The sequence below is a fragment of the Tachysurus fulvidraco genome, chromosome 15, assembly GCF_022655615.1.
Source record: "Tachysurus fulvidraco isolate hzauxx_2018 chromosome 15, HZAU_PFXX_2.0, whole genome shotgun sequence".
Lineage (NCBI taxonomy): Eukaryota > Metazoa > Chordata > Actinopteri > Siluriformes > Bagridae > Tachysurus > Tachysurus fulvidraco.
Window position 1 is genome coordinate 18,312,042 of NC_062532.1, and position 18,189 is coordinate 18,330,230.

General features: G+C 37.9%; 1 protein-coding gene across 3 annotated transcripts in view; it reads left to right on the top strand.

Annotated features, from left to right (window-relative positions):
* The first annotated feature begins 2,151 nt into the window (after nucleotides 1-2,151).
* The window catches only part of arhgap23a (Rho GTPase activating protein 23a), a 70,351-nt gene continuing 54,313 nt past the window's right edge, over nucleotides 2,152-18,189 (top strand). Inside the window, exons 1-2 of one of the 3 annotated variants that reach the window (XM_047800700.1) lie at nucleotides 15,446-15,567; nucleotides 15,667-15,752. In XM_047800700.1, coding sequence (XP_047656656.1) covers nucleotides 15,699-15,752 — 54 coding nt within the window. In that variant the 5' untranslated portion in view covers nucleotides 15,446-15,567; nucleotides 15,667-15,698. Of the gene's footprint in view, nucleotides 2,555-15,445; nucleotides 15,753-18,189 lie in introns of those variants that run through there. The other 2 variants (XM_047800701.1, XM_047800699.1) reach the window with 2 other exon arrangements.

The following is an 18,189-nucleotide window of genomic DNA, read 5'->3' on the forward strand; positions in this document are numbered from 1 at the left end:
AATCTGCATGTTTCTGCAGCTAGCATCCAATAGGCATCTATCATGTGTTCAGTGGTTATTTTGCTTAAGAGGAAGAAATTAGCATGTCTAAACCTGTACTGTTTGAAATGTCTGAAGTTAAAGAGTAGAAGCAATATTTATAACCACTTTTAGATGTTACATCTAATACCACATTTAGGCCTTAATTTAGGGTTAATTCCTTAACCAGTCATCTGAAAATGAGCTATAATGTACAAGCTATTATTATATATTACCTTTTACTATAAACATTATATATTAAACATTAAATATTACTATATTATATATAGTACTATATTATTACATTGTTTACCCATGATAGTTAACCCCGTTGTTAACTTCAAGGCAATTACATACTTTCCATTGTACTGAGTTAAAACTGAAAAACTGTGTCTGGCACATTGAGGAAGTTTTAATTTCGTTTTAAAAATTAATTGTTATTATATGTTAATTATTTAAATGACATGCCTTAGGCTCATGAAAAGAAGCAAAACATAGGAGGGAGCAATTTTTTGAGAAATCACATATGTAATTACTAGCTAATTATGAGCCAGTTGGATTCTGCTGCCATCTGCCGGACAGTCTTAAAATTCTGCCTGAAAACTCATAAAATGTCAATATTTTCTGAGTAACGTGTTAAACTAACAAGCTAACGCCTTAGCCAACATCTGACAAGTAGAAAAAAATTGAGGTGCTCTGAAATAATCAACTTTGTTAGTCTGATTTAGTTTGATGACACTTAATGGGAATTATATAGTTAGAAAGTTATGTAGCTTATTTTAGCAAGCATGGAAAGTGAGGAAAGTTATTATTTATGCCTTGCAGATTTTTTTTTTTTTTTACATCAACAGCTGCTTCTGGATCATTTTAAATAGATTAGATCATGACTATATATTAGTTTCATTTTAGGTTTATTAGTGAACATCAACTGCTGGATAATCTATGTATATATTTCTTTATTGTTTTATCCATTAATAAATGTAAATGAATCAGAGTAGCTGCTGATTCATTTACATTTATTAATGGATAAATCAATAAAGAGCTGCTGAATGTTATTGTTTCTAATTAGTGTATATTAAACTGTTGATTTATAATTTTGGCTTTATCAGTGAATATTAACAGATATTGCTTCATTTTGGTCTTTTAAATAAACAGTGTCTCAACAAGTGCTCGATAAACCGGTTTATTAATTTATCTGGAATTGTATCTTATTTTGAATTAAGAAAAAACTTGCCAAGCTTCTGCATAATTTTGGATTTATTAAACATCAGCCACTTAATATTTTTTTAGTCATTATTAACTTTATTTGTTTAAATTTAGATTTCAAATTAATAATTACTAAAGCAGGAGTGGGTGTGGCTTTTGAGCTAGGTGATATGACTGAAATGGTTTTAAAAATGAGCATTAAATATTACATTGTTGAAACTATGGCCTAGAATTTAAGCATTAAAACACACAATATGCGTTAAAAATAATGTTGTGGGAAATTGTGGTAATTTTTCTGGTTTACCTGTTGTACTCTAAGGTTGGAAGTATGTTGTACTAGTGTGTATAAGTAAGTAAGTAGCAATAACAAAATCAGTGGTAATTTAATCTGGAATTCTGAAGTTTTGTCTTGACATAAGCCATATATTGAAAGCTGGTGTACTTGAAGGTTGGAATTAATGTTCAGTTGGATGCTTTAGGGCTTTAGCTCATCTGCGGCTAACTATGGAATATTCACATTCCTTTCAGGGGCCCAGGGAACCCTGAAACTTCCAAACACATGCAAACACTCTCACTCACTCTGTAATCTTTTCGTCTCACTTTGCTCTGTGAACTACAGGTCCCTACATGCACCATGGTTATCCAGCCAACCAATGGCTTTATGCCATTTCATCCTGAATCCTGTGCTCCATGGCAGCGGTTGTCAGTAACAACGGAGGTTTGAGCTGAAGCATGGAGCCAAGCAGCTGTCTCATGGCATCTCTCTGCCCAACCCCCTTCTTCCTGTCCTCTCCTGTCTGCCTCACAATGTATACACACAAAGGGGGACGGGAGGGAGAAGGAGGAGGTGGAGGGAAGAAAACAGGGAGGGGTGAATTAGGGAGGAGAGAAAAGGCAAAGAGCCAGTGTGTGAGAGAGAACAGAGCAGGAACGGAGAGTATGACTTGTATTTAGTGTGTGAGAGAGAAAGAGTGAGTCTGCTATCTGTGCTGAAAAGGAACCAGAGAGAGAGAGTGGGAAGCAGGTGATATTATAAACACAATTGTATAAACCTATTGTTTATTGCTTGCACAGGAATTAACAGGAGACAGAGAAAGAGATTTATGAAGATGGAGGATGAAGGGTGTGACTGACTAGGGGATAGTAGGATAGACTGTGTCTCTTAAGGTGCACATCTTGATGCCCGCTCAAAACCTCGGAGGTGTGTGGAGACCTGTGGAGGTACTTTTGCATTTTGGAATTAGGAACGCAACCTTGGGATTACAGGAGCTTGAAGACAATGATGAACAGGATCAGGAGACAGGAGGAGGACCGCTGAAGCATGGAGCAGGTAAGGCAAAAGAAAAAACACACATCTACATGCACACACACAAAAACATTGTGTACAGACTTTCATTTCCAAAAAAAACAAAACAAAAAAAACAACAACTTAACTATCATGCCACTAGGATGCAGAGAGACTTGGATGCACACATTAAATCATTTCACACATTCCTGCAAAAAACAGCAGGATTTTCTCTTTGCTCACACTATTGCCTGGCTAAAATTTCTCACTGTGTGAATATGTTACATCATGCTGCAAGCTCACTGGTGACATGTAATAGTGTGACGTAATGATGTCATTGTGTAGAAAAGCAAAGTCAGACAGAGTTAAGATTACAGACTTAGATATTTTCCATTATTTCTTTGTACACAATTGTGGCAGGTTTTAAAGGTTCTTTCAGTGATTTGATCAAAAGTTGTTACAGTTATAGTCCTAAATAACTTGTCATTTATCCTTATACTTAATGACAAAACAATTAGACTGAAGGACTATTTGCTATCTAATGAAATCATAAACCTCTGTTATTAACTTTGCTTAGAATCCATATTTTTCAGTTTTCTAGCTAGGTGACTGAATATAAATTAAACTTTCCAATATCAAAACATGTTAGAGCAATGGCACTATATAGAACTACAGCAGGAAATAAAGAACACAGTCTTTGTAAGTGAATATCTGTGGCCTATCTAGTTAATAACTTAATTGGTTATTTGTCCCCCTTAGTATTTTCATTGGCAATGTTGAATGTGAGACATCTTCTTTGTCCCTCCATAGTTTACATTTCCTGATTTGGCTAATGCATTTTTTTTTATCTAAAGAAGCTCATTCAGGATACAAGTGTATCACTAAGTCACTAAGACCTAACCATTGGAGCTTGGTAGTGCTGGGAGGCGAACTCACAAACTGCCTTTTAAATCACTGAGATGCAACTCCTTCCCCCCAAGTCAACTAGTAGAGTAACAGAGTGCCAAGCTGTAGCTGCATTAAGTTCATAATCCCAAACCCCGTTGAGGCTATCAAAGAGTCAATTCCAGAGTCTGTTGATTCATGTACATGGTCTGAAGGAATATTCTGGTTTAAGAATGGATTACTTACAGTTTTCAAGCTAGAATTTATGAGTCAGCAGTACCGATCTGTGGAGTCTGAATCAAAGGTACCAATATGTTGAGTTGAATCAAGAGTCCCCTGCCTTATTTTGAGATTTGGGCAGCAAGCTACATGGTAGCAAGCTGTAGAGTCTGACCCTAGAGTATCTAGTGCCTGGTTCAGAGTCAGAGGTTCCAAACTGTAGAATCTGAATTAGATACCAAAGCTATAAAGTTGAAATATAGTCCAGAATTCCAAACCAAAGAGTCCCAGTCAATGGTGCCAATCATTAGAGTAAGAGATGAGCTATAGAGATGAATGTACTTAGTTGTAAAGTCTAGGTTACCAAGACAGTGAGTGAAGTGTCACTGTAGATACTGAGTCATGGGTCTAAGTTGTGAGTCCACAACTGGAATCTCAATCCAGGTCATATTGTTCAGATTTGGATGTTGATAAGGCCTGCTGAGGAGTGTTTTGACCCTTGAAAATTATTTGAGTACCACATCCAATCAATTACTAAGAAAATTGCCTTCCTGTCTTGAACAGGGCACAGTTCATTGTCAGTGCTCGGGATATCGCATGTGAAGTGGGTTGGCAGAGTTTCTGGGAGCAAGCCTGAGCGGGAAAAGAATTTTTCTTTCACTTAGTTTAATTCAATTAAGCATGAATACCCAGTGATAATAACAAAGCAACCAAAGATGCCAACGTTCATGTAGCTGCATGTCCCAGTGCATAATGTTCTTTAGGATATATCCCAGTATTTTTCAGCAAAATGTCTGTGTGCTGCTGAGGCCATGACTATGCAGTTTCCTGTGAATGTTTTTTGGGTCTCATTTCATTTATTCCCCTTCCTCTTCTGCATGCCTCCATCTGTCGTACTGCTAGTCAGCAGCACTCTCCTTATTATTCCCTGGGTCCTTCTGTGCCTGTCCTTCCCTCTTTTTTCTATTTCTCTGTTATATCAGATCACATGCTGAATGATTTTCCCCCTGCTGTATTCCCCTGGTAATAAATTATTCATGGTATCCTTCACCATGGGACCATCACATCCACGACAGCTTTGTTAGGATAACATTAGCTCCCAGGAATAACACTGATGTCATTGTCATTATGTGAATTGTGTGTCTGATTGTGAGTCCGTGTGAGACCTGCTGTTGGGGGATCTGTTCTTGTGACTTATGACGTGAGCCCTTTAAACCTTTAGGGCATTTGGAGCAAGCATGTGGATATGTAAAGCTCAGCAGTAGAGCCGTGATATTCAAATTTTAATCTAAAACATCAAATAATATTGGATTTCACATTCACATTCTCACAATGCTCAAGCATACATATTTTTAATAAGGATATCATATAAATTTTGAGCAATGTGCAGAACATATTTGAATGTATTATTCAAATTGTTTACTGATTATTTTGTATTGGGCCACATCACATCCCCAGGTGTGTTATTTCTTACTTAACCAATTTGCAATATTTCTGACATCCAGTTAAGCATCAGAAACTGCTTCATAAAATAAAACAAGTCACGTATAATACACAATTTAAACAAACCAGAATTGGCTTTCCATGCTGAACTCTCAAAACAAGTGCACATTACTACAATACCCTTCTCAGTGGTACAGATCTCTAAGGTTCCTCTCAATCATCTCAGTATTGCTGCAGAAGTTCAACAGCACCTCACAGTACCTTATACAGTGAATGTACAGTACCAGGAAGAAGATCAGCATAATTCAGCCATTTCAGCCATTTCATCAGCAGCAAACTCATTTTTGTTCTATATGAGCGTGTGTCTGTGTGCATGGACTTCTTCCAAGTTTCCCGAAGCAGTGTCTGTTTTGCTGACTCTCTTCCTTCACAGAAATTGCTGGGCCTGACCTTCAGAAGAGCACGAAAGATATACAGAGAGGTGCAAGTGTTTAAACCCAGGATATTGTATACATGTGCACACACACACATTCTGATCATACACACACACATTCTGTAATAAAGGAGCAGTGACTCAATGGGTGAATAAAAAGAAACTGATTATATAATGCATTAGTGTGCACAAATATCGGCTGTGCTACTAGTGAATGACAGAATCAACTTTTCTGTGTGTGTGTGTGTGTGTGTGTGTGTGTGTGTGTGTGTGTGTGTGTGTGTGTGTGTGTGTGTGTGTGTGTGTGTGTGTGTGTGTGTGTGTGTGTGTGTGTGTGTTCTACTTACTGACAAATCTCAAACAGGCAGGAAATCAATACTCATTACACACACACAGAGTGTACTGCCTCTGTTGTCTGCCTATCCCCTCAAAAAGCAAGAGGTGAAGAGTTGAAAGGTCAAGGGTGTGTTGACTGACATATCTACAATAGTATTATGCCGGAAAAAGAATGTTTAGCATGTAATAATGTATGGTTAGATTTATTAAGATTAATTAAGCTGTCCAGTCAAATGAAATTCTTGGAAGACTTTACAATATCTACAGTATGTTCTTACATGGACAGAAAGCCATAGTCCAAACCCAGGACTATTTAGTAAATTATTTGTGTTGTTTTCAGTTCTACTTGTTAGTCAGTCCAGGATTTTGCTAATTGCAGATAATAACATAAAATTCAAACAAACTTCAGGGTATTCTGAGAAGCTTGCTATTTTTCAAAATTGCAGTTTTTCTACGAACTCAGGGCAAGACATGTGAGACTTTATCACAACATGCATTAAGCCAAAGGCTTCTTTCATTCCTGCAGCTGTCTTAGAAACTGATAACATCACTGGTAGGAGAACCCTGTGCTTTCAATTTCACCAAATCAAGTAAAAAAAAAGCACAAATATCTTTCAGAATTTTGGAGAAAAAAGCTGCAGCAAAATCAAACATTTCTGTCTGCAACAGTTAAAAAAAGCCTGACTAGCTACAGTTAAGATAAAACAAAAATACTGAGCTACAGTATGCCGCACTTCCAGGTATAGAAACACCAAGCAGAAGGGGCGACTTGGCAGAATGTAAACAGAAAAAAAACCCAGTTCAATTCTAACATCCATTCAGATTTTTATTAAATAGGAGCAGCACTTTATATTCTGTCCCATAGCTGATGGTTCAGCAAGACTCAACTTGTCTAATCTTGTGCTTCTAAAAGGGCTTTTACAAATTATAACTAGCGTGAATAAAGCAAATAGTCGAGCCTTGCAGCTGTTGTGTAGGTGGTAGTCATAGTTGTTGTCTTTAGAGCATCTTTTCTGTTTATTCACACTTGGTAATGAAACATACTGTACGTCTTGGCTGTGTGTTTGTGTGGTGTATATAAATAAATGTGTGTAAAAATCATCTCCTTGATCAGGACCATAACAGAGGCTGCTGGTTTCTACTGCAGACTCTCAGAAGGCTGTCTTTTATAGTAAAGAAATAGTTTATGGTAATGAAGTGTTCTTGCTTAAATCTGGGCACAGACAGGAGCCATGCAAATCGGTATACTGATTCGAGACTGCCTTGGTGAATGAATTTTCTTTTTTCTTTTTTACTATTTGCATTTTGTATACACATGCAAACTCTCGGTAGATATTAATGTTTCATTATTTAAAGCAACATTTCAGCCAAACTCACATTGTTTTAACACTCCAACAATTGTATTTGTGAATTGTGGAAAAAAAAAAATTTGTGGAAGGCTTTCATTTCTAAAGCTTTTGGTATGTTCTGAAAAAAATCCTAATTATCAAATGATCCACTGGAAACTAAAACATAGACGCATTTATCTTCCTCTCTAAAGTGTAATTGATGTCCTGAAGGGTATCTGGACATGTATTTGTACTTCTTCTGGACCCGCTCACATATGACTTATCAGTTGTTAGGTAATTTCTGGAATCTGGAGTCCCTGGATGTGGGACGTGTCTTTACTGGACCTTATATATACAGTATAGGATATAACTCACAACTGGTTGTGCACATGGGGCTCAGTCTAAGACTTGGCTTTTCATATAGTTTGATTTATAATAACAGTAACATTAATAATCATGCAATAATACCTACTTAATTATTTTGAACTAATGACGTGCACGTGATAGCCGCGGCTGATCGATGTTTACTGTCGGAGGGAGTTTGTGTAACTGTCACTCATGTCACTATTATTATCCAATTAATTTTTTTTAGTTTATTATTTTTTTTAGTAGATGATTTTTAGGTGTGTATGTCTCTGTGATGTTCATTCAGCATTTACTCACAGAATGTCAGGTCGTATTTATTTAATAGGCATTTTATGTCCTGATTTCTTTTTACCTATTTCTGTCTGTTTATCTTGTTGAACTAGATCTTTTCTTTCACTGCATTGCCGCTATTATCGTATCATCTTACCCTAGGTTCAGTTGCACAACTCTGCATCTGTGCTATATTTTATACACTTTTGGTTCCAGGATCCTGAGATCTTTTGTGTTAATATATACAAAAGCTCAATATGCAAAATAATGTGAATTATATGATGCATGTGTAAAATGAGGCCTGACACAAAGATGTAAGCATTTAGAAATGTGAACATTTAAATGTGTGCTATAACATTTTTATGAACGCATCTTCATGATGTACTGTATATAAAAATGGATTAATCACATAAATGATCCAATTTACAAATTTATAAAGACTGTAAATAAAAAAAAAACAGGGAAATATTCAGCCATCACATTTTTACACATGAGACAAAGGAACAGAAAAACAGTCGATATTTCCTGTAATTCTGCATTCTATAAAAAATTTTCAGTTCTTTGTTGTGTCCAGTTTGGAACCTTATGTCTGGAGATTGCATTTAGTACAGTTCCTTCTACAGGCTACATGCATAGCCCACATATGTTATATAGATTAGATTACAGCTTGTGATTTCTTTAACAGCCTCTTGTCGGCGTCTGATCCACTCTGATTGGTGTCTGGTGTCTGGAGTCTACAGGAAATGAGGATGTCTGACTGGCATTTCCTGGTAGATATCTGCCATTTATTTTTCACAGGAGTGGAAATGCCATGTGATGCGACATGAACTTTGACTCCCAACAGCAAAAAAACTAGCATTATCACTGCAGATATCATTTTTGCTCAGTTTTTCTCATGATCTTGGTAAATAAATCATTACTGATACTAGGACATGATGAGTTTAATGAGAATGTGGTGCCTGGTGTGAATTTTCCAGCAGGCTGTTCGAGGTCAGTTGCCTTCCTTCTTGTCTCTTAGCAGTGATGTAAAAGGCAGTGATGTAAACAGGGAAGAAATGGTGGTATTTGTTGTGTGAACCTCTTTAAGCAAGAGGATATGGGAAATGTGTGCATAGCAAGAACAGGAAACAAACTATAGGATCAAACGCATGCCACATGTACATGTCTCCTCTTGGGTACAGGAACCCAAAGAGGAACCTGTAAGCCACAGCACATATTTAACCTTAACATAATTTACGTCAGAGCTTTGATAGACGTGACTCTCAGCTGTTTACTGGGATCACAGAATATCAGAAACATTGTCCAATAATGGCACATTAAAATTTTTTGCCTAGTTAAAGATATAGAATTTTTTTCCTATCACATAAGTGCTTCCTTTGGCTAACACGAAGCCAACATGTCACCTCCTGTTTCCTAACTTCTACTCAGGCCGTGTTCGAGGCCCATCCCGGATGCATGAGTGTTACATATTTTTTTCAAACAAATGTTTTGTGCAGCTTTTTGGAAGTTCTTCACCCTTTCAAGATCCTGTGATACCATTTTCTTGTTATTAGGTACTTGGATGGGCTGCATGCTGGCACAGTGGCTGGAGCTATCACTTCAGCGCTCCAGGGAACACAAGTTTGGGTTACTGTCTGTGAAAATGAGAATGACAGAAATGATGTCATGATACCTGATGCGCATATCCAAAACTTTTTGGGGACTTTTGGGAAATGGACTGAACACATGAATGTGTCCTGACAACACTTTGAACAACATATTGAACTTCATGCCTTGATGCCCCGATGACGCCTGAGATAGGCACAGGCTCCCCGTGACCCGAGGTAGTTCGGATAAAGCGGTAGAAAATGAGTGAGTGAGTGAGTGAGTGAGTGAACTTCACTGTTCACATTTATGTCATGAGAAACTAATGTAATACATCATAATACATTAATAACAGTGACATTATCTCTCAAATCGAATCTCAGTTAGATGTTACTCCTGAGCCTTACAATTTACTCTTGATTAACTGTCTATGCAGACTGACGAATTACTGTAGGTGTTATTCATTAGTATTGGATAGTGAGGTGTTTGAACGTACTTTTAGAGATTTAGGACAGATACAAATGTTTTTCAACTATGGTAAGGCAGAGGGCTTTAAATAATCTCAACAACAAGGTCAGTGTGTGTTTACAGTGTTCCTGCTGTTCACAGCTGTCAGTAGGGGTGATAAAGGGCAGTAGAGATTTATAGCAGGTTGTATCCAATAAGGTGGAGGGACAGGAGGGTTTTTCACTATCCTAATTCCTAATGATCTCTTTAGTCCATTCTAGACACAAATGCGCTAATCACTCACACCAGTTTCATCTGGAATTGTACTAATATTACTATAATATTGTACTAATATACATTATATATACACTACCCACATTTTTTCTAGAGCACATATTTATATATATATATATATATATATATATATATATATATATATATATATATATATATATATATATATATATAATCAGAATATAGGATTAAGAATAATAGGAATTTGTTTGTCAAATAGGAAAAATGTGTGTCCCCATCACAAATCCTTTTGAACTGAACATTATGACTTTTATAACATTATGGAGTTCTGGTGTAACTTTCTGTTTTATGAATGAAATTAGAGACATCGAAACCACATATACATTACTTTTGAAGATCTGAATCAGAGCCCAGGGGCAGCTATGATACAGCACCCTGGAGCAGTGAGGGTTAAGGTCCTTACTGAATTGCCCAACAGTGGCCGCTTGGCAGTGCTGGAGCTTAAACCCTTAAACGATAAACATCCCAGAGCCTTAACCACTTGAGCAATCACCGTTCCTTTTATGTCACATATGTTACACGGAACGCACGCACGCACGCACGCGCACACACACACACACACACACACACACACACACACACACACACACACACACACACACACACACACACACACACACACACACACACACTAAACTACAACTCATGCCTTTTTTTCAGTATCTGTCAGTCATTCAATTTTGACCTTAACGTGTTCTCCATCACTGAAACTCTCTCACATGCCTAAACACCCTGTTTTGTGTGTGTGTGTGTGTGTGTGTGTGTGTGTGTGTGTGTGTGTGTGTGTGTGTGTGTGTGTGTGTGTGTGTGTGTGTGTGTGTGTGTGTGAAATCTGTGGCTTAAATATTAATTATTTATTTTACTAATTAATGAAATCATCACTGTTTTACCACAAATATTCATTTTGGAACACATGCTTATTGATATTCATAAATCAAAAATGAAATAAACAGATTTTCCTTCACACTGATTAGAGTAATCCTGTACTGTATAGCTACAGTATTTTAATCAAATACGACTGAACACTTTTTTTTTATAGATGGTGAAAAATTAATGAAAAAACAGCACAAGGTGTTTAAATGTGCTCCATCTTACAGATCCTGCTGAATATCTGCTCACATCCAGAACAGCTGCTCTTGTATTCTTACTTACATATCACATTATTTTCTGTCTTCCTTAATCTTTTATTTTTCCATCTTGCGCTTTTTCAGCATTTTATATTTTTCATGACACAACGTGGCATATTAGTCTCTTTATTTTCTGTCAAGAAGCATCTGCACTTGTCTCCACTTGGTTAATTAGATGTTTTGCTTATAAAATGTCACCTGTCTGTATATCTCTATTTCTCTATTGGTCTTATGAAAGGGACTAAAATTTGCAGCAGAGTAAATAAAGCTTCTAGAGAAACAGCACAGGAATTACGCTATGAATCAGCATGTCTTAAATTTGACATGTTTAAGTAAGAAATTGAGATAGTTGTATTATATTAAATGGAGAGGATGTAGAAAGAGGACTAAGAATGGAATACACAAATGTAAATGCATGCTTATGCAGTCTTGTAACACTTTCCCTGTATTACTTTAATACTTTTAACACATTTCCTGGTTCCTTCCTGTACTGTGTGAGGACTACTCGTTTAAAGAGTTTGCTATTTTTTCTCTTATTCTCTGACTCTGTTCTCTTTTGGCAGTCCATTAGTTCCCTTGAAAGCAAGAATTGCATGAAGTACATGAAATGTAGTTCATGTGTAATGAACATGTCACCACATTCAGACATCACCGGCTTTCATCCAGCTTCAACATTTACGTTTATGGCATTTGGTTGACACCTTTATCAAGAGCAACGTATGAATAAATTTATATAATTTATACAGCTGAGCCACTGAGGGGTAAGGGCCTTGCTCAGGGGCCCAGGAGTGGCAGCTTGGTGGAACTGGGATTTTCTCCGAACTCACAACCTTTTGAACAGTAGTCCAACACCTTAACCACTAAGCTACCACTTCCAGAAAAGACATGGGCCAAGCAGATGTTTGTGGACATCTCTTGTTCTCCTTGCCTTGTTTTCGCTCTTATCTCTCTCCTTGTCTAATGGGAAGCACATGGGCTGAGTAAAGCTTGTGAGTAAAGGCCTTGAATGCCACGTTCACCACTACATAATCCCCCTTCTCTCTCTCTCTCTCTCTCTCTCTCTCTCTCTCTCTCTCTCTCTCTCTCTCTCTCCCTTTCACTGTTTATCTGTCTGCAGTTCATTCACTGCTCTTCTCCCCCTGCTTTCCCCATCACATGCTTCCACAATTAATTTCATTTAATGCATTAAATTTAGTACAATCCAGTCAAGACACACCCAGATCAATTAGTCTAATAGATTTTTATTATAATTATTACCACCAGTTTTGTCTGTAAACTTATACCCTGGAGGATTTTGGGCTTCATGTGCTCTGATAGTAGGTACATGTATCCATTTATTTGCCTCATATAAACCATTCAGCCAACCAAAATAATAATAATCCCTCAATGGTAGCCAGTCACCTGGAAAACACCGCACAAAAAAAAGACGACGAATTAAAATGAAAAAAAGAGAAACAATCCATTCAAAATGTTTTTGCCGCCATAACACAGATTATGCATAATCCTAAACCGTTCCTAGAAAGGGCTGTAATTGTGATAAGTAGGGTATATTGTGCTGTAATACCCACATGGAATGCAAATAGTATAATTATGGTTAGACTTTTATTCTAAAGTCTGCCACTGTTTTGTTTTCCAGTGTTAAACTGATAAGACTAAGATTGCTAGAACTTGAGCAACATTAATCGCTGCTGCCTTACCGTCATTTACAGTCTTGCCGGGAAAGATTGATCAGCTGTTTGTTTAAAGTTTGCATTGTTTGTGCTACTGCTGGTATGAAGGCCATGCATATAGGCAGCTTTATAAAAATTTAAATGTCAGCATGAAAAACAGTTTTAAAACAGTTAACACATTATCTAATCTTTATCTTCAGTTCAAACCTAAATGCTATATATACATATATACTAAATGCTATTTTTTTATTTACATCAAATACATTATTTACATTTTTGTAACTTTTATTCAGGTAAATTCCCACGAGCCCTTCAGCAGAGATTTATTTTTTATTTATTTATTAAGTGTGACAGGAGTATATTTTCTATTTTTATCAACAGATGGACATTATCTATAGATAAATAATAAAAGAAATAATTTTTTTTGTTATATAAGTTAGATTAAACCTGTTCAATACAGGTGTGGTCAAACAGGCTAATAATAACTGTTGTAAATAGATCATTATTATTATTTCAAACTTGACCTTAGGGTGATTGTTCCTTATTTTCAAAGATTATGTGGTGTAAAATAATCGTATGTGTTGCAGTCGTTAAGATACTTATTTGGGGGCTTGTGTCAATGGCTTAGAGAATCTCCTGGGTGTGTGCAAATCTGTGCAGCATTTTCACCACATCACTGCAGTGTGACTCAAAATGGAAATAATGAGGTCTGTCCTTCTCTCTTTACAGTTCTGCACCCCCTTTGCTTTTCACCCTTTCCCTTTTTGCGCTCCACTGTTATATATTTACTCCCTACCTACCTCTTTATCCAGGCACAAAGAGCTCTTTGTGTTTCACAGCCACAAACTGAGGCTTTTTGCCTTCTGAATAGTGCATGTGCACTGAAATTAAAGCATATAAATCACTTGAGCCCAAACTGTTCTTGTTTTCCTTTCCAGCTAATAAACACACTTAGTTTAACATCACAGTGATGGCTGTTGTGAGATTAGAGTGGAGCCATAAAATCTATCTATGGCTCGACAAAGACGCTATTATGACTAAGCGATGCATCATATCAGATGTCTTTGATAACAAATATCAAGGTAATATGAATAATGTAGGCTAAATTATTACACACACTTAAAGGAAGATATATTTGTGATTTGTAACTTCTTCTGAATAACAAACACGGCATAACAGAGTAAGAGCTTTGTTCAAACATACAAGTTTGTGTAATTTGTACTTTGCGCCTTCTTCTTTGGAGAGGCGTGAAAAAAAATCAACCCAAATCCGTGAGTGTCAGTCATGAGGGTATAATCACCTGACATGACTTTCATTGATAGGTTGCTAGAAGATGCAGCCTGGGCTAGAAAGAAATTTTTGGTAGTGGTGTTTTTTTTTGGTTCCAAGTAGAAAAGACTCCACATTTCTAAAACAGAAGAGAATCTGATTCAAACTACAACACCTATGGGCAGAGCTGTAGAACTAGTATTCTGTACATTTGGACTGAAAACAAACACACGCAGGTATTAATTTGCAAAATGTTTTAAACTATATATATAGCTTGATCAGCAGATGGAACAGATGCAGTGGTTGTGTGAGATAGGGGAGGGGTAGCTAGTGGGTGGGAATTGGTGTGAATATACTGGGTGGAAAATTGGCAAGGGGGGGCATGGTGGAGCAGTAGTGCTATAAATAATGATGGACCTTTCAGGACATTTCAGGAATAAAAACTAAAACAAATTAAACAGCTAAAAGTTTACAGAGAAATGGGTCTCTGGAATGGAAACAGTATGAACCTCAGTTCACATCTGGCATTAACATGCATCCTGGATGATCTGATCAAAAGTACATGAGCTGCCTGAGTTACGCTACATTCTCAAATGCAGCGATTTTATCACACTATGAAATCACCAGTCTACCGGTTGCCATGGCAGCATTCCACTATTAATTAAATTACTTCGAATGGCCATTGTGTTTTTCCATACGTTTTTCGATGCAACATTTTTTATAAAACTCTGTATGTTTATCACATTCGCTATTCTATTTTCACACCTATTGGTAGCCACTGCAAGAATTCACTCCATATTTGCATTTTTACAAAATTTCTGTCACATCACCGGACAAACAGACATCTATTTTCAGTTGCTCATATCACTTTCAATACAAATCACTGCTATATGTGTGATCAACGCATTAAGTTTCGAAGGACATTTTAGCCTAACAAAAACTCCCAGCAGAAGACAGATGTAATAAATGTCCATGGCACGATTCCTCCTGAGGAAACAATGTATGATCCCTTGAGACTTGTTCATGATGCCAGTGTGTGAACGGCGGAACAGAAATGTGTTTAGATGTGCATTGGAGTCGGATGTTAGTGAAAGGTGTGAACAGGCCCTGGGACCCTCTGAAGTGAACGCGTGAATGTGTGCACTGTTCTGGTGATACCGCTAAGGGGAGCTGCGTGCGCTCTGCTCTCACTCAGGACAACTGAACTACGGCAAGCCGAAAGAGGACGTAAAAACGGATGGGGGGCTTTTATTTCTGCGCAGATTTGAGCCTAGGAGTTTCCTCATGCTTGTTCAGAGTTGAGCTGTGGAGCAGAGGGGAGGAGGGAGGGACAGACCCGGGCGCCAACAAACCAAACAACGGAAAAGTGAGGACCGCGACGCAGAGCTGAATGCGGACCTATAAACCTGGTTGTTGTTGCGGTTCAACATTAACGCTGTTTATTTTACATACCGCGCCTTCTCAGTTTAACAGATCCTCCCGGAATCCAGCTGTCCAATGAATGGAGTGGCGTTTTGTCTTGTTGGAATTCCGCCGTGTTCAGAAAGCGAAGTAAGTTCTTCAATCATGTGGATTTTCATCATACAGGGTTTGAGTTTCAGAGAGATTTAGAGTTTGTTTTTTTTCTTTTTTTAAGAAAAGAGGTTGCGCTTTGGTTGTAGAGCGTGATTTCTTCCTAAGCGGATTAAATCGCCATGGTGTGCGTGTGTGTGTGTGTATGTGTATGCGTGTGTGTATGTGTGTGTGTATGTGTGTGTGTGCGTGTGTGTATGTGCGCGCACGCTTACAGGGTTTAGAGAACAGCTTGGCTTCATTTAGCGCCATTCGCCTTTCCTGCACTTATTTTGGCGCTGATTTACGGCACCTCCTCATCACTTAAATCGGTTTAATCGATTGCGCAGCTGCTCCGCATGTTAGTGTGTGTGTGTGTGCGTGTGTGTGTGTGTAGCCTGGAACGTCTCAGATACCGGTAATCAGGAGTATTGGAGTATTGGTAACGTCCCAAATTGCAGACTACAGCACTAAACAGTGTGTCGACATAAAACGCAGTCCTGCTTGCAGCGAAAGCGCGTCCCGCAGTTTAGTTGCGTTTGGATGGCCGCATGCCAAGTGCGCGCTCTGTCACACTGATGCACTGAGGTGTTACACTGTTACAAACTAGTGGTAACAACGAACGGTGTGCGTTATTGATCCAAAAGAGGTGTGCGTTCTTCTCCTACGTTACGACATAATCATAACAATGATCATGGTGGTGCAGGATCTGTTTTACAACCTCACAGTTTTGATCCTTAGTTCAGGTTACTGTCTGTTTGGAGTTATGCGTGTTCTCAACATGTCTGTGTTGCTTTCCAACAGGTTCTCCGGTTTCCTTGTGAGTAGGTTGATGGGCTATGTTAAATTGCCCCTAGGTATGAATGAGTGTGATAATGTCTGCTTGGGCATGGTGCCCTGCGATGCGCTGGTATCCCAGCAAGGGTGTGTTCCCACCTTGTACTTAGTGTTCCTGGGCTTGGCTCCAGAAAACTCCACTCCAACCCTATGCAGGATAAAGTGATTCACTGAAAAGAGTAAAGGAATAAATGAATGATTAATAACAGTTACAGTGTTATTGTGCCAGGGGGAATTTTAGGGGTAGGCTACACAGTTATGGAATCTATGCCTCGTTCACAGAGATGAACCTTCAGATGAAATCTCTGAAGTTGCAGTAAGCTCTTGGTCATGCATACAGTATCTGGATTGGAATATATGTCGATCTTTGGTTTTAAATCATATTCAGTTCAGCTTGGTTTATCCCTAGAGGATAAAAAAGTCTGTACTGTAGATAGATATTTCTCTGCTCTCTCTCTCTCTCTCTCTCTCTCTCTCTCTCTCTCTCTCTCTCTCTCTCTCTCTCTCACTCTTGCTCACTCTTCTCGAGTCCTCAGCCTTCTTTATTTAACAGTTAAAGGGAGTCACTGACCCCAAATAGACACCACATGTTTGTCAGCATCTGGATATTGCTGTGATGTCACATCACTTCACCTGCAACTGATAAATTCTTCTTCTTTTTTTTATTTAACTTTTCTCCACATTTCTAGTGAGCCGTTTTCCCCCTTTGTGTCACACGTGATTTATAAATCACAAAAATCATTTCCTAAGCAATTGTGCATTTGCAGGCATGAGAAAAGGAGTGTGTTTGTCTGTTTATGGCGGCTTCCTGATAACTGTCAGGAGTGGACAGTGTTTATTTTTCTCAGAAATGTAACCCATTAGGCTGAAGAGTGGTAGCTAACATGTAATAACATATGAAAGGACGTAGTTTCTGAAGTAACATGCCATGTTTGTGACCTCAAAAAAGTCAGCAAGCTGCTAGTTATGTTTTAGCTATCAGATTTGATGTTCTGCTCTCATCTTGGGGGTAAAAGATGTTATTTGTGCTTTTTTCTTTTAAATATATTCACTTGTCCTTACAACTTTGCAGGGAATAGGGAGCAGGGCACCTTTTTGGCCTTTTTTCTTCAAACAGGAACTTTGAAGCATTGTCATATCCTCTTATTAGACCAGAGCACCACATAAGGATATGCACCGAGTAATCAGGGGTAAAAATTGCAAAAACTGAACCTCATACAGTACACGACAGTCCTTCTGTATGCTGTAGTTTCTGTAGTATCTCAGGGTGTTTTCTTTCTTTGAATTTTTTTTAAATGAAGTTTCTACACTTCAACTATTTTTGCCTTCTGAATTTCCAGTATATTCCCAGTTTGCCTTATGAGGCCTGGTTCCTTTCAGTATTTGAAGGGATTTATTTTTATTCTTCCGAACCTGGAGCAAGCTTTCTGTACAGCTAACAGCTACAGTCTGTTGTTGCAAATAAACTGATCTCATGACAATTTATTAAAAGTTGACCTGAAAATATACCCCAAGGCCGACGCTGCTTTTTCAGTAAGGCTTTAAAAAATAACAGACTCAGTACAAACACAAGGCAGAGTCAGCAGTTTGGAGTTTGTAG